At 47.7% G+C, this 22,075-nt stretch overlaps 1 protein-coding gene across 1 annotated transcript in view; it reads left to right on the top strand.

The window, feature by feature from the left end:
* Positions 1-8,625: 8,625 nt before the first annotated feature.
* The window catches only part of LOC147974870 (uncharacterized), a 29,719-nt gene continuing 16,269 nt past the window's right edge, over positions 8,626-22,075 (top strand). Inside the window, exon 1 of the mRNA XM_087520181.1 lies at positions 8,626-8,981. Coding sequence (XP_087376307.1) covers positions 8,626-8,981 — 356 coding nt within the window. The remainder of the gene's footprint in view (positions 8,982-22,075) is intronic.

The raw sequence follows: 22,075 nt of genomic DNA, 5'->3' as shown, positions 1-22,075 counted from the left end.
GTACTTTCACAAAGCACATACCTTGATAAAGTTTTGAAGAAGTTCAAAATGGATCAAGCAAAGAAAGGGTTCTTGCCTGTGTTACAAGGTGTGAAATTGAGTCAGACTCAATGCCCGACCACTGCATAAGATAGAGAGAAAATGAAAGTCATTCCCTATGCTTCAGCCATAGGTTCTATCATGTATGCAATGTTGTGTACCAGACCTGATGTGTGCCTTGCTATTAGTTTAGCAGGGAGGTACCAAAGTAATCCAGGAGTAGATCACTGGACATTGGTCAAGAACATCCTAAAATACCTGAAAAGGACTAAGGATATGTTTCTCATTTATGGAGGTGACAAAGAGCTCATCGTAAAAGGTTAGGTCGATGCAAGTTTTGACACTGATCCAGATGATTCTAAGTCAAAAACCGGATACGTATTTATATTGAACGGTGGAGCTGTCAGTTGGTGCACTTCTAAGCAAAGCGTTGTGGCGGGGTCTACGTGTGAAGCAGAGTACATAGCTACATCGGAAGCAGCAAATGAAGGAGTCTGGATGAAGGGGTTCATATCTGATCTAGGTGTCATACCTAGTGCATCGGGTCCAATGAAAATCTTTTGTGACAATAATGGTGCAATTGCCTTGGCAAAGGAATCCAGATTTCACAAGAGAACCAAGCACATCAAGAGACGCTTCAATTCCATCCACGGTCAAGTCAAGGAGGGAGACATATAGATTTGTAAGATAGTACAGATCTGAATATTGCAGACCCGTTGACTAAGCCTCTCTCACGAGCAAAACATGATGAAATACCAAGACTCCATGGGTGTTAGAATCATTACTGTGTAATCTAGATTATTGACTCTAGTGCAAGTAGGAGACCGAAAGAAATATGCCCTAGAGGCAATAATAAAGTTGTTATTTATATTTCCTTATATCATGATAAATGTTTATTATTCATGCTAGAATTGTATTAACCAGAAACTTAGTACATGTGTGAATACATAGACAAACAGAGTGTTACTAGTATGCCTCTACTTGACTAGCTCGTTGAATCAAAGATGGTTAAGTTTCCTAGCCATAGACATGAGTTCTCATTTGATTAACGGGATCACATCATTAGAGAATGATGTGATTGACTTGACCCATTCCGTTAGCTTAGCACTTGAACGTTTTGTATATTGCTATTGCTTTCTTCATGACTTATACATGTTCCTATGACTACGAGATTATGCAAGTCCTGAGTACCGGAGGAACACTTTGTGTGCTACCAAACATCACAACGCAACTGGGTGATTATAAAGGTGCTCTACAGGTGTCTCTAATGGTGTTTGTTGAGTTCGCATATATCGAGATTAGGATTTGTCACTCCGACTATCGGAGAGGTATCTCTGGGCCCTCTCGGTAATGCACATCACTATAAGCTTTGCAAGCAATGTGACTAATGAGTTAGTTGCGGGATGATGCATTACGGAACGAGTAAATAGACTTGCCGGTAACGAGATTGAACTAGGTATTGAGATACCGACGATCGAATCTCGGGCAAGTAACATACCGATGAGAAAGGGAACAACATATGTTGTTATGCGGTTTGACCGATAAAGATCTTCGTAGAATATGTGGGAGCCAATATGAACATCCAGGTTCCTCTATTGGTTATTGACCCAAGATGAGTCCCAGTCATGTCTACACAATTCCCGAACCTGTAGATTCCGCACGCTTAACATTCGGTGACGATCGGTATTAGGAGTTTATGTATTTTGCTGTACCGAAGGTAGTTCGGAGTCCCGGATATGATCACGGACATGATGAGGAGTCTCAAAATGGTCGAGACATCAAGATTGATATATTGGACGACTATATTCAGACACCGGAAGTGTTCCGGGTGATTTCGGAGAAAATCGGAGTGCAAGAGGCTTACCGGACCCCCCCCCCCAGGAACTAATGGGACACATGGGCCTTAGTGGAGAGAGAGAGGGCCAGCCAGGGCAGGCCGCGCGCCCCTCTGGTCCGAATTGGACTTGGGAAGGGGGGCGGCGCCCCCTGTCGGTGTCAAAACCGGCGGATCTCGGGTAGGGGGTCCCGAACTGTGCGTCTAGGCCGGATGGTAACAGGATGCAGGGGACACAATGTTTTACCCAGGTTCAGGCCCTCTTGATGGAGGTAAAACCCTACGTCCTACTTGATTAATATTGATGATATGGGTAGTACGAGAGTAGATCTACCACGAGATCATAGAGGCTAAACCCTAGAAGCTAGCCTATGGTATGATTGTATGTTGTAGTTGTTGTCCTACGGACTAAAACCCTCCGGTTTATATAGACACCGGAGAGGGCTAGGGTTACACAAGGTCGTTTACAAATGAGGAGATATCCATATCTATATTGCCTAGCTTGCCTTCCACTCCAAGTAGAGTCCCATCCGGACACGAGACGAAGTCTTCAAACTTGTATCTTCAAAGTCTAACAGTCCGGCCAATGGTTATAGTCCGGCAGTCCGGAGACCCCCTAATCTAGGACTCCCTCAGTAGCCCCTGAACCGGGGTTTCAATGACGATGAGTCCGGCGCGCAGTGTTGTCTTCAGCATTGCAAGGCGGGTTCCTCCTCCGAATACACCACGGAAGAATTTTGAATATAAGGATAGTGTCCGACCCTGCAAAATAAGTTCCACATTCCATCATAGAGAGAATAATACTTCCACAAATCTTCAATCTGCTGACGCATTTTGGCAACATGACATTACGTCACGGCCCGGTGATTATTTGAACTGTTTCCTTTAACTAGCCCCGCACATAACGCGAGCCAGTTTTTTGACACGTCTTGTCAAAGCAGAGATCGTGTCCCCTGATTACGGGATTCTCACCAATACGGGTGTGGGTAACCCAATCGCGCCATCAATTACGACACTTGGGGGACAAGCGAGTTTTACCAGGCTAGTGGGGACGCTTAGCTACGGCCGCCCATATAAAGGGATAAGGATTCACCTTTTCATCCACGCCTTCTTCCTCCTTTGCTTATCCGTTTTCGCGCACTCGAGCTCCAGCGCCCAAGTCCGCATTCCCCACCTCAACCTTCTCCAGCCATGTCCGGAGCGGGAGGCAAGTGTATGGTCTCGTCCGTCATGGAGGGAGACATCAAGAAGCTGAGGAGAGCCGGATACCTGCCCGACGACATCATGCACCGGCTCCCAGATGAGGGGCAGCTCATCCCCACCCCCAGGCCCCATGAGAGGGTGGTGTTTCTCACCCATTTCCTCCGCGGACTGGGATTTCCTCTCCACCCATTTGTTCGGGGGCTCATGTTCTACTATGGCCTGGATTTCCATGATCTGGCCCCGAACTTCATCCTCAACATCTCGGCGTTTATCGTCGTGTGCGAGGCCTTCCTCCGCATCAAGCCCCACTTTGGCTTATGGCTGAAGACTTTCAATGTCAAGCCGAAGGTAGTGGGCGGCTGCCAGGCGAAGTTCGGAGGCGCCATGGTGGGCAAGATGCCCAACGTCACATGGCTCGAGGGCTCCTTTGTGGAGACAATAAAGGGGTGGCAATCGGGGTGGTTCTATATCATCGAGCCGCATGACCCTACATGGGTAGCGGCCTCTGAGTTCCGATCCGGCTTCCCCACATGGCTCACCTCCTGGCAAGAGAAGGGCCTGTCCTGGGGTAGTCCGCGAGAGCTGACCGGACTCCAAACATGCATTCAGAGCATGGTGAACAAGAAGCTCAAACTTGTCAACGTAGTCCAAGTTATGCTCATCCGCCGGATCCTCCTGTGCCAACAACGGGCCTTCAACTTGTGGGAGTTTGACCCGTCGCAGCATCGAACTCTGAACAGGCTCTTCAACACCACTCACAAAGATGCCTGGAGGGTGCTGTTCAAGAGCGCTGAGGTCCCCCCTCCTACTACTGAGGATCGCGGATTCAGCGCGAAGCGCCAAGCCAGAGCGGTAAGCTGCCTTTATCTCTTACAGGATAGATGTTTTTCATAGCTTGGCTCCATGCAGGATGTAAACTCCCTTACCTTTGACAGGATTGGCAGGAGACGGCCGGACAGATCAACTGTCCGGCTCCTTTTCCTGAAGGCCCAGTAAACGCTCTTCTGACGAAGATGCTGACTCCGGCACCTTATACGGTGCCGGAGAAGACCAAGAAGGCCAAGGGAACCCGAAAGAGTTCCCGACGCCAGGCGTCACTGGACTTACCGTCCGAGGACTCTATGGTGCAATCCTCCCCCGAAGACGAGGAGGACGCTCCCCCTCCAGACGGGGGAGACAAGAAAAGGAAGGCCGCCCAAACTGGGGAGGCCGGAGGGTCCATGAAAGGGCGAACCCTCCCTACGGACTACTCCACCGCCGCCGCCGACAGCAAAGACGAGTGGATGCCCAGGGCCAAGCCCCTGGGGAAGTCGTAAGTATTCGGATACAAGAGTAAGTCATAGTATTCCTTTGCCACACTGCTTTCCCTAACGCCGAAATATGATTATGCAGGCCGCCACGAACCAGTATCGATGTATCATCAGACGACTCCCTAGGCTCGTCGAACATGGATAGCGATCCAGTCCCGACCGCCACCTCCCCTCATCCTGCTGACGACGCCGAGGTGCCGTCTCAAGAGGCACTGGGTCGAGGGGAGACAGCCCCGGAGGCGCCTCAAGGCGACCTTCCGGACTCCCAGAGCCGAGGGGACGGGGCCCCTGAGAGCTCCGAGTTCGGCCCTCAGCCGAACAACGCGCCGGAACATCCAGTGTGTTCCGGGCTCGGGTAGGCGGCCTCCTTCTAAGAGGGGCGAGACGCCTGCACCAGCGACCTCTGTCCATCCAGAGGCACCGGACAATCTGCTGGAAGCGCTTCGCACCGCTTCCATCGACGAGGAGCACCGCACTATTATGAGTGCGGTGATCCAGAAGGTTCAGTACGCTAAGAGAGGATTGACTGAAGCCTGTGCCAGCCTTCTAACAGGCTTTGAGGTAAGTGTTTAAAGTATAGGAAAAATATTACCACATAGACAGTAGCCCCTGATGCTCTGTTCGGTGTTCACAAAGAAAAGCCGAATAGAGGATCAAACAATATCGCAGGAGTCTAATAGAAGTATATCAATATGCATATGCAGGCTTCGCTGCTGGCGTCCGCCGCACTGACTGCGGAGGTCACCGTACTGAAGCAGGACCTTAAAGGGTCCCAGGACGAGCTCGGCCTTACCAAGAGGCAGCTCGAGGAGAATAAAGGTAAGTAGCACCTAGTCTATGTATATGTATAAAAAGAATGCGATTGCAAAATGACAGGATTATCATGAATTTGCCACGGGCTGCGACCGAAGTGGTGACCCTAAAGCAAGCGTTGTCTGAGGCCGAAGATAAAGCGGCCAAGGAGCGCACCGAGTGAGAGAAGCATGAGGCTCGGGTGGGCGAGGTGCAGCAAGAGCTCCAGGCTCTCGTGGCGAAGCATGAGGCGTTGGAGCTTGACTCAAAGACGCGAGAGTCTGAGCTTGCCGCGGCCCTCAAGAGCGCAAAAAGTGCCAAGGCCGAAGCCCAAAAGGCCCTCCAGGAGATCGACGCAATGAAGAAGATAGCGGCGGGTAAGGCTTTCTATATGCAAAGCAAGCATGTAGGAATAAATTACCGATTACTTACCCAGATCCAGAGCTCTCCAGGAGCATTCGCAGATTTGCCCTGCAGTGTGTCCGATGCCGCACAATTTTACCAGGCCGAGGATGGAAGCTCAACGGAGAAGCTGTTCTGGTCTCAGTATACTGAGGCCGAACAGCCGGTTCCAATGAGCGACCAGCTAAAGTAGATGGTCGAGCTACATAAGGCGGCCGAACAGGCCATGAAGGGCTTTATAGTCCGGCTGTGGCCTGGTGATGCCCTTCCGAACAGCTTCTTCGGCCTGGTGAGGCAGCTTGTGGATGCCTGCCCGCGGCTGGAGGTCGTCAAGCGATCCGTCTGCATTGAAGGTGCAAGCCGGGTTTTCGCCCGTGTGAAATTGTAGTGGGTCAAGCTAGACACCGTGAAGCTGATCAAGGAAGGGCCGCCGGAGGGCAAGGAGCACCGCCACCCAGAGATGTACTACGAGGGTGTTCTGCCGGGTGCCCCTCTCATAGCAGATGAGTGTACAAAAGATGTAATATTTGAGTAAAACTCGCTCGTGTGATCCTGTATTTATGAAAACTTGTTTCATATGCGCGATGCAACGCTTGTTTGAATTTAAAATATTACCTTCTGTTTGGCCATTTATCCAATCTGAGGGATGGCTACTCCTCGGCTTCTGCCCCCATGCCACTAGTGCTGGTGTGTTCGGGATAAACCTGAGCACTCTTGTTCCCATGTTTGGGTCCTTCGAGGGAGGCGCTCAGCACAACGAACAAGGCAAACGGACTAATAATGCTTTATCACTCTCACTTAGCCATAGAATTCTATAATTTTAAATTTCGGCGAAGCCCCTGGTATTCGGAAGGCCGAATTTGGGGTGCGATACACGCCTTTAAGCCAGACAGGGCCGGCCCCTCGCCCTAAGCGGTATAAGTCTTTAAGGACTCAAAAACCTCGCCGAACAGCGACCAGTCTCTCGCCTTATCATGACAGTCAGTTTTAGCTTTCTCTACTGAGGTGCTAAGCCCGGCAGAACCGGGGCACAATCGCAGTAGTTCTCCTAGCGCTACCTTAGCCGATAGAGCGGAACGTAAGGTACCAAAACATAGGAGCCGGGAAAACCCAACATTTGACCAAAGACATGATTCGCAGCTCATGCATATAATGCTATAAGTTCGGGGTGCCGCACTTGTGAAAGTGTTCGGACTTTTCACACCATATTGTGGGGTATGTAAGCCCCTGGTGTATTGGCCGTACCAAAGTGTACGGTTGCAAGGCGTCGTTAATGAATACATATATGTAAAACAAGAATGCAATAATAGTCGTAATGTCATGCATTGTTTATTCAAAAAATTGCGTTAAAGTGGAATGATACAGATAGTGCGATAAGCAAAGAGTAGGACTATGTCCCTTCCAAGGGCAAGCTGAGGAATGATATTAAATCGAATATTTCACTCGTTACTGTAATCCACCTGGTAATTCTGTGGGGTGATGTATCTGTCTGCCTTGTTGGTTGCTGCATCATGTGTTCGGCAATAGTGTTGCCAGACAGTGCTTCCAGAGATTAAGGTCCTGAAAAAAGAGAAGAATAACCAAATGGGGAGCCCCTAGTGTGGTTTAAGCTGCGTCTTGGGGCATGCCGCAGTTGTGCCCCCCCTCCCCATCTGTGTCCATGGTATTTTTAATGCATAATTATGTACGTGTGGCACGAGTTTTGCCATATGGCTGGGACTGGGGTGGGGGCCGCATTGCTACGCGAGCTCAGATCGTGCCAGACGGTTTGTTTGCCGATTGCACCGAGCGCGCTTGATGGTGTCCGGGTTTTGGAACGCCGAACTGGTTGATTGCCTTGAGAGGCTGCTTTGCGCTTCTGTTGCAAGGGCCACGGTGTGCTCCTCTGTTCGGAGAGAGCGCTCTGTGTTTCCATTGAAAGTAATGACTCCGCGAGGTCCTGGCATCTTGAGCTTGAGGTATGCATAATGCGGTACCGCATTGAATCTAGCAAATGCGGTTCGCCCGAGCAGTGCATGATAACCACTGCGGAACGGGACTATATCGAAGATTAATTCTTCGTTTCAGAAGTTATCCGGGGATCCGAAGACCACTTCCAGTGTAATTCAGCCTGTGCAATGGGCCTCTACACCTGGAATGACGCCTTTAAAGGTCGTTTTTGTGGGTTTGATCCTTGAGGGGTCTATACCCAGTTTGCGCACTGTGTCCTGATAAAGCAGGTTCAGGCTGCTGCCGCCATCCATGAGGACTCGAGTGAGGTGAAATCCGTCAATGATTGGGTCTAGGACCAGTGCGGCAAATCCACCATGACGGATACTAGTGGGGTGGTCCCTGCGATTGAAGGTGATCGGACAGGAGGACCATGGGTTGAACTTTGGGGCGACTGGCTCCAACGCATATACGTCCCTGAGCACACGCTTCCATTCCCGTTTGGGGATGTGCGTTGCATATATCATGTTCACCGTCCGCACTTGTGGGGGGAACCTCTTCTATCCTCCGGTATTCGGCTGCCGGGTCTCCTCCTCGTCATCGCTATGTGGCCCCTTATCTTTGTTTTCGGCATTTAACTTGCCGGCCTGCTTGAATACCCAACAATCCCTATTGGTGTGGTTGGCTGGCTTGTCGGGGGTGTTGTGTATTTGACACGAGCGATCGAGTATGCGGTGCTCCATATAACAAGATAGATGGAAGGTACATGATACTCATTAGGAAGAGAGAAAACCTATTTATAATTAGCAGGGTATGCATGCGTATTTTAGTTGAATTAGCAGCACATACACATGGGTATCTTGAGTATGCGCATATCTATAATACATAAAGAGCAATTTGAGAAAATGCCACGTCTTTCCTAGGACTTTGCTCCCATAGCACACCTTTCTTTTTATTGGATTGTATAGAACACCTTTGACTAATGGCTAGACAAAATAGCACAAATTGAGTTTTTTCCTTCTTTTCCACGTCCAGACTCACATCTCTTTTTTGCTATGACGAAATTGCCCCCAGGTCGTTTCCTGCATACGAAACGATCAAACCACGAGAGATAGAATGAAGCATGACGCCGCTGTATGGAAGGGGAGGGAGAGAGCAAAGGATGAGATATATGGTTCTTGGGGTAGTAGCTTTCGTTACCTATATAATCTTAAAGCAGAGATGGTACTTAGATCCCCTGGAAGCATTGTTGAGGTCAATACTAAGCTAACGAAAGGTAAAGTTTACTTCCACAAATTTTTTATGACACTTAAGCCTTATGTAGATGGATTCCATGCTGGATGTAGGCCTTATCTTAGCATAGACTCAACTGCATTGAATGGAAAGTGGAATGGTCATTTAGCTGCATGCACAGCTTTAGATGGACATAATTGGATGTTTCCACTTGCATTTGGCTTTATTGAGGTTGAAGATCTTATATTTACTAATCCTAGGAGTTAATAACTACGAGCCGTTAGATATATTTCTAGATAGAAAATTGGCCGCTTCATAGATTTAGTTTTCTTTACCAAGTTGGCTCAATATCTCCCACGTTCCCAACCATCTCCGTGTGAAAGCTTTTCTCCTAGAGTCCTAGCCAACACATCTTCCTATTTTGCTTCGCCTCCCTCCGGATACGTATTAATCTAGATGTTTGCTTTGCCTCCCTCCAGTTACGTATTGATCTAGACGGTCCCCGAGTCCTCCCATTCCCTGATCTTCATGGCGCTGCATGGTTGGGAGCGTCACATCTAGCCTCAAAATCGGGAAGCTGCAATTTCAGCCATCCATGTCATCGCCGATCCTGTCCCCAGATGCTTTTCATGGGGCTGCTCCACCGAGAGAGTCACCTCCAGCCTCCGGTTTGAGAAGCTGCTGTAACGCCCTCGATGCGGCTATAGCTCCCACGTGTCGAGGCACGACTTAGAGACATAACCGCATTGAAAGCAATGTCGCAAGTTAGGCAATCAATACAACATCCCATGTAATATAGATAATAAAAGGGGAGATACATAGTTGGCTTACACTCGCCATGTCAATCAAGTACATAAATAGCATTACAACATTCAAACACTCATGGCCCGACTACGGCGCCAAAATAAAAGATAACCCAACATGCGACATGGTCCCAATCACCCCCAACTGGGCACCACTACTGATCATCAGGGAAAGACACGTAGTATCATTGAGAGTCCTTGTCGAACTCCCGCTTGAGCTCGAGCGCGTCACCTGGAGCGGAATCATCAGGCCCTGCATCTGGTTTGGAAGTAATCTGTGAGCCACAAGGGACTCAGCAATCTCGCACCCTCGCGATCAAGACTATTTAAGCTTAAAGGTAAGGCAAGGAAAATATGTGGAGCTGCAGCAAGCGACTAGCATATGTGGTGGCTATCCTGTTCGCAAAAGAGAGCGAGAAGAGGAGGCAAAGCGCGAGCGAGAAACTAGAGAGCAACCTGCGCAAACATTACTCCAACACCGTGTTCACTTCCCGGATTCCGCCGAGAAGAGACCATCACGGTAACTCACACTGTTGATTCATTTTAATTAAGTTAAGGTTCAAGTTATCTACAACCGGACATTAACAAATTCCCATCTGCCCATAACCGCGGGCACGGCTTTCGAAAGTTCAAATCCCTGCAGGGGAGTCCCAACTTAACCCATGACAAGCTGTCACGGTCAACGAAGGAATGGACCTCCTCCCGAGACGTTCCGATCAGACTCGGTATCTCGGTTCTTCAAGACACTTCGACAGGTTAAAACAAGACCAGCAACACCGCCCGAATGTGCCGACAAATCCCGATAGGAGCTGCACATATCTCGTTCCCAGGACACACTCAGATTGTCTTAGGTACGGGTAGGCCAGCCCAGAGTTGCCCCTGGTGGCCACCGGCAGCTGAGAGGTGGACCAACACTCAGAGGAGCACTGGCCCGAGGAGGTTTAAAATAAGATGACCTTTGGGCTCCGGAAACCCAAGGGAAAAGAGGCTAGGTGGCAAATGGTAAAACCAAGGTTGGGCATTGCTAGAAAATCTTTAATCAAGGCGAACTATCAAGGGGTTCCCATTATAACCCAACCGCGTAAGGAACGCAAAAATCCAGGAACATAACACCGATATGACGGAAACTAGGGCGGCAAGAGTGGAATAAAACACTAGGCGAGAGGCCGAGCCTTCCACCCTTTACCAAGTATATGGATGCATTAAGATAACAAGGCAATATAATGATATCCCAACAAGTAAATAAATGTTCCAACAAGGAACGGTCTCCAATCTTCACCTGCAACTAGCAACGCTATAAGAGGGGCTGAGCAAAGCGGTAACATAGCCAATCAACAGTTTGCTAGGACATGGTGGGTTAGAGGTTTGACATGGCAATTTGGGACGCTTGAAAGAAAGTGGTAGGCATCGTAGCATTGGCATAGAAAAAGAGCGAGCATCTAGCTAAGCAAAGATAGTAGTGATTTCGAGGGTATGATCATCTTGCCTGCAAAGTTGTTAGAGTTGACTGGATCCTCGAAAGCAAACTCAACGGGCTCCTCGTTAGCGAACTCGTCTCCCGGATCTACCCAAACAAGACAAACAAGCAACAACGACATAATCAACCACGTGCAAACTCAAACAACATGATGCAAAGATGGTATGCTATGCAGGATGCGATGCGGGATGCATATGCAAGATGTGACAAGGAATGGATGAACCTGGCCTCAACATGGAAATACAAGTGTGCCACTCGAAAGATGAGATGAAATCACTTGAAAACGATATAAAGAACGCCGGAATCGGAGTTATGGTTTGGAAATGGCAAGCAATTCAAATATGACCACGTTCTGCGATCTACAACAAGTAGCCATCTAAATGCAACAAGATGAACATGCTACAGCACTCAAACATGATAACAAAATACATGGCAGGGATCCAATCAAGATGCTTAACAAAAGCCTAGCACTAAGCTACGGCCAATTCATCCATTAATAGGTTCAAACAAGCATGGAAAAAATGCATTTGACAAACAGATTTCGGACTTGGTGAAATTAACACTGTTTGGAATTTCAGATCAGATAGCACTCTTCGGAGCATGAAAACAATATGCTACAGGATCTGAACATGGCAAAGTAAAGCATGGCATGGAGCTACTCAAAGAGCTTAACAAAAGTCCCTTAGTGACCTTGAGCCAAAAGGGATCAGAAAATACAATTGCAAGCATGTGAACATGGCAAAAACATAATCAGTTCTCAGACTTAGTGAAAACTGGAGCATGCTGAAACAGATATCAAGTAGGCATGTTTACGAGCTCGATGCACTCACTACAGAGCAAGTCATGACAATCTAACCATACACCCATCAAGAATACACAAAATGCAAGCTAGACATGGAAAGAACAATAACCTAGCATGCACGGACCAACTACAACATCCTCGGCAAAATCGCTAACAAGTAGGCAATCTGCCCAGATTCACGAAATGACAAAAGTAGAGCTCGATTGACTCAAGCTAGGGTGCTCCATAATTGCAAATAAAGACATGGATGATAGATCACTCCAAGATTAACAAAACATCCTTACTGATCATCCTCAAAAGAGGCATGGATCACTAGGAAACAACGTGAACATATGACCATATGAGATAAACAGGTCAAGGACTTAGTGGAAATGCTAAGTCCCTGAAATCAGCATTAGCAAATGCCTCACTTTGCAAGCTTGTGCTAGTCACCACACACATCATAAAAATACATGGGTTGCACCTATGGAAAGATGGCAAAACCCTTAACAAAACATATGTAGAGCTCATGGGCATACCATGCACACATTAATCATGGCAAAAATGACAAATATCTAAATGAAGCAGCAGATCTGACAATTATCTCAAATAGCACTCTTCCAACAGCATTTCGGGCATCAAGATGAACTCAAATGACAATGATGCAATGAGATGAAATTATGTACTCTCTGAGATGAACATTTTGATGTGCTACACGCCCAAAACGAAGCTACGGAAGAGGAGTTACGGCACGATGAACATAGGAAAAAAAATTAGGGTTAGGGACGGAAAGTCAACCGAATCTCAGATCTGGATCGGGTTTGCACGCGGTTCGAGGTTCGTTTCCGTTCCACCGGAGTTGACGTCCGAGTCGGCCGGATCGGAGGAAGACGAGCGTCGGGGTCGAGGTGGAGCGAGGAGGAGGCCGGCCGGAGCACGTCGGGGCGGCGAGGTCGGCGTGGCGGATGGCGGCAGAGGCGGCGGTGCGGCGTACGGTGGCGCGGGGGCCGGCTCAGGTCGCCCACGGCAGTGGAGAGGCGCGGCCGGGCCGGGGAGGGCCCCGCGTGGGCTGAGGGGGCCGGCGGCGGCGATGTGGGCACACCCGCCACGTGGCGTGACGGGAGTGGGCGGCGGCGATGTCCGGCGCGCGGACGGACGTGTCTGGCGCGCAGATGAGGAGCGGGGCTAGGGTTAGGGGTGGATTTGATCCGAGATTTGGACGGGGAAGGCCTATTTATACATAGTAGGAGCTAGGAGGCTCCAAATGGAGTGCGGTTTTAGGCCACACGATCGTGATCGAACGCTCTAGATGATGGAGAGGGTTTTTGTGGGTTTTGAACCAAAATGGAGGGGTGTTGGGCTGCAACACACACGAGGCCTTTTCGGTCCCTCGGTTAACCGTTGGAGCATCAAACGAAGTCCAAATGATACAAAACTTGACAGGCGGTCTACCGGTAGTAAACCAAGGCCGCTTGGCAAGTCTCGGTCCAATCCGGAAATGTTTAAACCCCACACACGAAAGAAAGGTAGAAATGACCACTGAAGGAGAACGAAGCGCCGGAATGCAAAACGGACAACGGGGAAAATGCTCGAATGCATGAGATGAACACGTATGCAAATGCAATGCACATGATGACATGATATGAGATGCATGACAACGAGAACAACACACGGAGACAAAAACCCGAACCCGAGAAAATAAAATAACTTAAGGCTGGAAATGGCAAGAGTTGGATTACATATTGGGTAACTCATATCCGGGGTGTTACAACACTCCACCACTACGAAAGGATCTCGTCCCGAGATCTAGGACTGAAAGAACGCCGGGTACTCAGAACGGAGGTGATCCTCGCGTTCCCAGGTAGCTTCACGGTCGGAATGGTGTGACCACTTGACTTTGAGGAATTTGAGTGACTTGTTGCAAGTCTTGCGTTCAGTCTCTTCAAGAATAGCAACTGGGTGCTCACGATAAGAGAGATCTTCTTGGATCTCAATGTCCTCGAAGTTGACGGTGCAGTCAGGAGTCTTAAAGCACTTTCGAAGCTGAGAAACATGGAACACGTCATGAACATTTGCAAAGTTTGAAGGAAGCTCGAGTTGATAGGCGAGGTCGCCTCTCTTGCTAACGATCTTGAAAGGTCCCACGTATCTAGGGGCAAGCTTCCCTTTGATACCGAAGTGATGAGTACCTTTCATTGGGGAGACGCGGAGGTAAACATGATCTCCGATCTCGAAAGCCAAATCACGGTGCTTACTCTCATAGTAGCTCTTCTGGCGGGATTGGGCTGCTTTGAGGTTATCTCGAATGACTTTGCACATTTCCTCTACCTCTGTGATTAAGTCATTTCCGAGAAGCTGACGTTCACCGGTTTCAGACCAGTTGAGAGGGGTACGGCACTTCCTGCCATACAGAATTACAAAAGGGGCCTTGCCCGAACTTGCTTGAAAACTGTTGTTGTAGGAGAATTCAGCATATGGAAGACAATCCTCCCACTTCATGCCGAAGGAGATCATACAAGCCCTGAGCATATCTTCAAGAATCTGGTTGACACGCTCGACTTGACCTCTAGTTTGAGGATGGAAAGCTGTACTGAAGCGGATGTTGGTGCCCATGGCCTTCTGAAAAGAATCCCAAAACTTGGAGGTAAAGATGCTTCCACGGTCTGAAGAGATCACTTGTGGAATACCGTGCAGAGAGACAATCCGAGAGGTATAGCGTTCCCCCAATTGAGCTGCAGTGATTGACTCTTTGATAGGCAGAAAGTGAGCCACTTTAGTGAGTTTGTCGATGAAAACGAATATAGCATCGTTGCCACGCTTGGACTTTGGAAACCCAGTCACGAAGTCCATCTCAATGTGGTCAAACTTCCATTCTGGAATGGCAAGAAGTTGGAGGAGACCAGCTGGTCTTTGGTGTTCTGCCTTCACTCTTCTGCAGACATCACACTCATTCACGAATTGAGCGATTTCGCGCTTCATTCGAGTCCACCAATAAGCTTGCTTGAGGTCCTGATACATCTTCGTGATCCCAGGGTGGATGGAGAGGGGAGAATTGTGAGCCTCATTCATGATCACTTTACGAAGGTCACCTTTGGGCACAACAATACGATCCTCGAAAAAGAGAGTGTCCTTGTCATCAAGGCGGTAGCACTTGTACTTGGGTTGACTCTTGGCAATCCCAATCTTCACCTTTTTCACCATAGCATCAAGAAGCTGAGCTTGGCGAATCTGGTCTTCCAAGGTAGGAGAGACTTGAAGGTTGGCGAGGAAACCTTGAGGAACAACTTGCAGATTGAGTTTGCGGAAAGCTTCACAAAGCTCGGGTTAATAAGGCTTAAGAATCAGACTGTTGCAGTAAGCCTTCCTGCTCAATGCGTCAGCAATCACATTGGCCTTGCCTGGAGTATACTCGATACTCAGATTATACTCTTGAATCATTTCGACCTATCGAGTCTGCCTAAGGTTGAGATTAGGCTGAGTGAAGATGTACTTGAGACTCTTGTGGTCAGTGAAGATGTCCACTTTTCTTCCCAAAAGGAGATGTCTCCAAGTCAAAAGAGCATGCACAACTGCCGCCAACTCGAGATCATGAGTGGGGTAGTTCTTCTCATTGGGCTTCAACTGGCGAGAGGTATAAGCAACAACTTTCTTCACTTGCATCAATACTGCACCAAGACCTTGGAGAGAGGCATCACAAAAGACCTCGTACGGCTTGGATTCATCAGGCGGAGTCAGAACTGGAGCAATGATCAATTTCTCTTTCAAAGTGTTGAAAGCAATGTCACACTCCGGAGACCAAACGTACTTGGCGTGCTTCTGGAGAAGATTTGAGAGAGGCTTTGCGATCTTAGAAAAGTTTTCAATGAATCTTCGGCAATAGCTTGCGAGACCAAGGAAGCTACGGAGTTGCTTCACGTTCTTAGGAGGTTCCCAATTCACAATTGCAGACACCTTCTCAGGATTCACCGCAATGCCCTTGGCAGAGATGATATGACGAAGATAAAGAACCTCATCGAGCCAAAATTCGCACTTGGAGAACTTGGCGTAGAACTGGTGTTCCCTCAGCTTATCGAGTACCAAACGCAAGTGCTTGGCATGATCTTCCTTGTTATTCGAGAAAACCAGAATGTCATTGAGATAGACCAAAATGAAGTCATTGGTGTAGGCGTTGAAGATGAAGTTCATCATGCGAGAGAAAGTCGGAGGAGCGTTGACGAGGCGAAAAGACATGACAGTGTATTCATATGAACCATAGCTTGTCCTGAAAGCCGTCTTGGGAATATCTTGCTCACGGATTTGAATCTGATGATAACCCATACGGCGATCAAGCTTGGAGAATACTTGGGCACCCTTGAGTTGTTCGAACAGCTCGTTGATGTTGGGAAGTGGGTATTTGTTCTTGATGGTCTTCTTGTTCAATGGAAGGTAATCAACACAAAGTCGGTCCGTCCCATCCTTCTTCTTCACAAAAAGAACACCACAACCCCACGGAGAAGAACTAGGCCGGATGAGACCCATTCTCTCTTGAATATCGAGTTTCTTCTTCAGCTCCTTCAACTCTTCAGGTCCGAGCTTGTAAGGACGCTTGCACACTGGTTCCGTACCAGGCTCAAGATCGATGACGAATTCAACTGGCCGGTGCGGAGGCATTCCTGGAAGCTCCTCTGGAAAGACGTATTGATATTCGCAAACGACTGGAATTTGCGAGATAGAATCCAGTTCACCCTTCTCATTGAGAGAAAATAGACGGATGGTATTATCCCGAGCGGCAAAGACAATTACATCCTCAGACGAATGAGTCAATTGAATCTGCCTGGCTGCACAATCAAGATGTGCCTTGTGCTTAGAAAGCCAATCCATTCCGAGAATAAGATCAATATCCGAGTCCCCAAGAACCGTAGGAGAAGATAGAAATTTGTAGTCTCCCAAAGTGATTGTAACATCCGGAGAAATGGAGTTAGCATGCATGCGCCTACCGAGAGAGACAACTGCTAATGGACTAGGCAAAATTTGCAAAGCCAAACCATGCTTAGATGAAAACGGTCTCGAGATGAAACAATGCGATGCACCCGTGTCAAAAAGAACTCTTGCAGGAATATCGTTAACAGGAAGGTTACCCATGATGACATCTGACGAATCCTCTGCCTGAGCTGCGTTCATCAAGTTGACCTTGACGTGCTTGGGGTTATGCTTGACCACAGCTGTACTTGCCGATCTCACAGGAGGAGGAGGAGGAGGAAGACGCCTCTGGTTGAAACACTTGTTTGCATAGTGACCCTTCTGTTGGCACTTGTTGCACGTGACCTCTGAAAGCGGACGGTGATACGGAGCACTTGATCTTGGAGCTTGAGACGAAGTCTTGTTCTGAAAGCCAGGGTTGGGTGGGTGGGAAGATCCACTGCCACCTTTGCTCTTCTGCTGATACGGCTGACGGAACGGAGGAGGAGGAAGCCAATACTTCTGCTGCTTGGCCACTTGAGTAGAGGAAGAAGGAGTAACATCTCTGACTCGCTTCTTGGAAGCATCACACCTCAGCTGAGCAGCCTCTTGCTTCAATGCCATGTTGTAGAACTCATCGTATCTCAAGGGCTCAAAGAGGACAAGAGCTAGCTGAATTTCTTCCCTGAGACCACCCCTGAACTGATAGATCATGCTCTTCTCATCAGGTACGTCCTGCTTGGCAAAGCGGGCGAGCTTTTGGAACAACTTGTTGTAGTCATAGATAGACAAAGAGCCTTACTTCAGGTTGCGGAATTCCTCACGCTTGCTTTCAACCACGCTCTGGGGAATATGATGAGCTTTGAAGTCTTGACGGAATTAATCCCAGGTAATCGCACGTCCACCTCTGGAATCCTTGTATTGCCGGAACCATTCTGCAGCTTGATCTTTGAGTTGGAAGGATGTGAACTTGACGAAGTCCTCAGGCCTGACGTTACTGCACTCGAAATGCTTGCACAGATCCATGAGCCAATCATCAGCATCAGTTGCCTCAACACAATTGATGAAAGTCTTTGGCCCGTTAGCAAGGAACTGGTTGAGTGTAGCAAAGTGATTCTGATTGTTGCCTTGGTTCCCTTGGTTGCCTTGATTGCGCTCTTGAAGAATTTGCATGATCAACTGTGTGTTTGCATTGGTTGCGGCCATCACAGCTTGCCATGCCTCCGGACGAGGTGGAGGTGGTGGCGGATCTTGATTCTGATTCTGATTGGTGCTCTTAGCGGGAGCCATCCTGAAGAGGTTGACCACCCTTAGCACATTGACAGATAAAATGAAGCTGAATCCAACGGAATGAAAATTGCAACATAAAGTCTTCACATCCGAACAAAATGAACGAATGCATTCCTCTTGAAATGGTCACATATCCATAAATTGAGAAGCCACTTAGAATTTAGGTAGAGAAATAAATCAACAAGGTACGGATCAAGAACGAATACTCGGTAAGAAATCCCAATCTCAAACCAAATATCCATGGAAGAAGAGCTAGAGCTACTTGAATTCCCACCTATGAAACTCCCGAACCTTTCCGGTTATGCAATCAGGTGTTGGGGATACAGGGGAAGCATAATATCTCACCCAAAACTAGCAAATCCTACATCCAGTTGTATCCATCCTTCAACACATAACCGAGAAAAACTTCGAAAACCATCTACCTCAACCTTCGAAAAATATCCGTTATACAAGTTATGGCGATACTCCCGAACTCCCGCCCCAGTACTGGGTGGCGTCAAGGTTATCTCACCAATGAACTCCATAAAAGAGATTTTCGATGTCGGCGTACTAAACTCAGGTATTCCAGAACTGCAACGATAAAATTATGACAACAACACCTCAGAGCTCAACTCCCCGGGACACTTCCACAAAACCCCTGACAGGAGTCACCAAGACAATGTTCTCGTCATAAAACCATCGGAACGATCCCAAGATATCCGCGTGATCCTAAAAAAATTTAGTGAAATTTGAGAAGAGAAGAGTCAAAACTCTACGTCAGGATGCCTTACCAGAGCGATGAGGAGACTGGGAAGTAAAAAGAATTCCTAAACTCTCCGATATATAGTTCCTAAATGACTCAAAACATTTTTCTAGACTCAACAACGGCTGCTAAAATGATCAAGCAATGGGGGTCCTAAGGTCGGGGAAGGCTCTGATTACCAACTTGTAACGCCCTCGATGCGGCTATAGCTCCCACGTGTCGAGGCACGACTTAGAGACATAACCGCATTGAAAGCAATGTCGCAAGTTAGGCAATCATCACAACATCCCATGTAATATAGATAATAAAAGGGGAGATACATAGTTGGCTTACACTCGCCACGTCAATCAAGTACATAAATAGCATTACAACATTCAAACACTCATGGCCCGACTACGGCGCCAAAATAAAAGATAACCCAACATGTGACACGGTCCCGATCACCCCCAACTGGGCACCACTACTGATCATCAGGGAAAGACACGTAGTATCGTTGAGAGTCCTCGTCGAACTCCCACTTGAGCTCGACCACGTCACCTAGAGCGGAATCATCAGGCCCTGCATCTGGTTTGGAAGTAATCTATGAGCCACAGGGGACTCAGCAATCTCGCACCCTCGCGATCAAGACTATTTAAGCTTAAATGTAAGGCAAGGAAAATATGTGGAGCTGCAGCAAGCGACTAGCATATGTGGTGGCTATCCTGTTCGCAAAAGAGAGCGAGAAGAGGAGGCAAAGCGCGAGCGAGAAACTAGAGAGCAACCTGCGCAAACATTACTCCAACACCGTGTTCACTTCCCGGACTACGCCGAGAAGAGACCATCACGGTAACTCACACTGTTGATTCATTTTAATTAAGTTAAGGTTCAAGTTATCTACAACCGGACATTAACAAATTCCCATCTGCCCATAACCGTGGGCACGACTTTAGAAAGTTCAAATCCCTGTAGGGGAGTCCCAACTTAGCCCATGACAAGATGTCACGGTCAACGAAGGAATAGACCTCCTCCCGAGACGTTCCGATCAGACTCGGTATCTCGGTTCTTCAAGACACTTCGACAGGTTAAAACAAGACCAGCAACACCGCCCAAATGTGCCAACAAATCCCGATTGGAGCTTCACATATCTCGTTCTCAGGGCACACTCAGATTGTCTTAGGTACGGGTAGGCCAGCCCAGAGTTTCCCCTGGTGGCCACCGGCAGCTGACAGGTGGACCAACACTCAGAGGAGCACTGGCCCGGGGGGGTTTAAAATAAGATGACCCTCGGGCTCCGGAAACCCAAGGGAAAAGAGGCTAGGTGGCAAATGGTAAAACCAAGGTTGGGCATTGCTGGAAAAGCTTTAATCAAGGCGAACTATCAAGGGGTTCCCATTATAACCCAACCGCGTAAGGAACGCAAAAATCCGGGAACATAACACCGATATGACGGAAACTAGGGCGGCAAGAGTGGAACAAAACACTAGGCGAGAGGCCGAGCCTTCCACCCTTTACCAAGTATATAGATGCATTAAGATAACAAGGCAATATAATGATATCCCAACAAGTAAATAAATGTTCCAACAAGGAACGGTCTCCAATCTTCACCTGCAACTAGCAACGCTATAAGAGGGGCTGAGCAAAGCGGTAACATAGCCAATCAACGGTTTGCTAGGACGTGGTGGGTTAGAGGTTTGACATGGCAATTTGGGAGGCTTGAAAGCAAGTGGTAGGCATCGTAGCATTGGCATAGCAAAAGAGCGAGCATCTAGCAAAGCAAAGATAGTAGTGATTTCGAGGGTATGATCATCTTGCCTGCAAAGTTGTCAGAGTTGACTGGATCCTCGAAAGCAAACTCAACGGGCTCCTCGTTAGCGAACTCGTCTCCCGGCTCTACCCAAACAAGACAAACAAGCAACAAGGACACAATCAACCACGTGCAAACTCAAACAACATGATGCAAAGATGGTATGCTATGCGGGATGCATATGCAAGATGTGACAAGGAATACATGAACCTGGCCTCAACATGGAAATCCAAGTGTGCCACTGGAAAGATTAGATGAAATCGCTTGAAAACGATATAAAGAACGCCGGAATCGGAGTTACGGTTTGGAAATGGCAAGCAATTCAAATATGACCACGTTCTGCGATCTACAACAAGTAGCCATCTAAATGCAACAAGATGAACATGCTACAGCACTCAAACATGACAACAAAATACATGGAAGGGATCCACTCAAGATGCTTAACAAAAGCCTAGCACTGAGCTATCGCGTTTTCATCCATTAACAGGTTTAAACAAGTATGGCAAAAATTAACACTTGTCTGGAATTTCATATCAGATAGCACTCTTCGGAGCATGAAAACAATATGCTACAAGATCTGAACATGGCAAAGTAAAGCATGGCATGGAGCTACTCAAAGACCTTAACAAAAGTCCCTTAGTGACCTTGAGCCAAAAGGGATCAGAAAATACAATTGCAAGCATGTGAACATGGCAAAAATATAATCAGTTCTCAGACTTAGTGAAAACTGGAGCATGCTGAAACAGATATCAAGTAGGCATGTTTACGAGCTCGATGCACTCACTACAGAGCAAGTCATGACAATCTAACCATACACCCATCAAGAATACACAAAATGCAAGCTAGACATGGAAAGAACAATAACCTAGCATGCACGGACCAACTACAACATCCTCGGCAAAATCGCTAACAAGTAGGCAATCTTCCCAGATTCATGAACTGACAAAAGTAGAGCTCGATTGACTCAAGCTAGGGTGCTCCATAATTGCAAATAAAGACATGGATGGATAGATCACTCCAAGATTAACAAAACATCCTTACTGATCATCCTCAAAAGAGGCACGGATCACTAGGAAACAACGTGAACATATGACCATATGAGATAAACAGGTCAAGGACTTAGTGGAAATGCAAAGTCCCTGAAATCAGCATTAGCAAATGCCTCACTTTGCAACCTTGTGCTAGTCACCACACACATCATAAAAATACATGGGTTGCACCTATGGAAAGATGGCAAAACCTTAACAAAACATATGTAGAGCTCATGGGCATACCATGCACACATTAATCATGGCAAAAATGACAAATATCTAAATGGAGCAGCAGATCTGACAATTATCTTAAATAGCACTCTTCCAACAGCATTTCGGGCATCAAGATGAACTCAAATGACAATGATGCAATGAGATGAAATTATTTACTCTCTGAGATGAACATTTTGATGTGCTACACGCCCAAAACGGAGCTACGGAAGAGGAGTTACGGCACGATGAACATAGGCAAAAAAATTAGGGTTAGG

Source organism: Triticum urartu, chromosome 4A (assembly GCF_056163025.1).
Source record: "Triticum urartu cultivar PI428250 chromosome 4A, HENAU_Tu73, whole genome shotgun sequence".
Taxonomy (NCBI): domain Eukaryota; kingdom Viridiplantae; phylum Streptophyta; class Magnoliopsida; order Poales; family Poaceae; genus Triticum; species Triticum urartu.
This window is presented reverse-complemented; position numbering and strand designations above follow the sequence as displayed.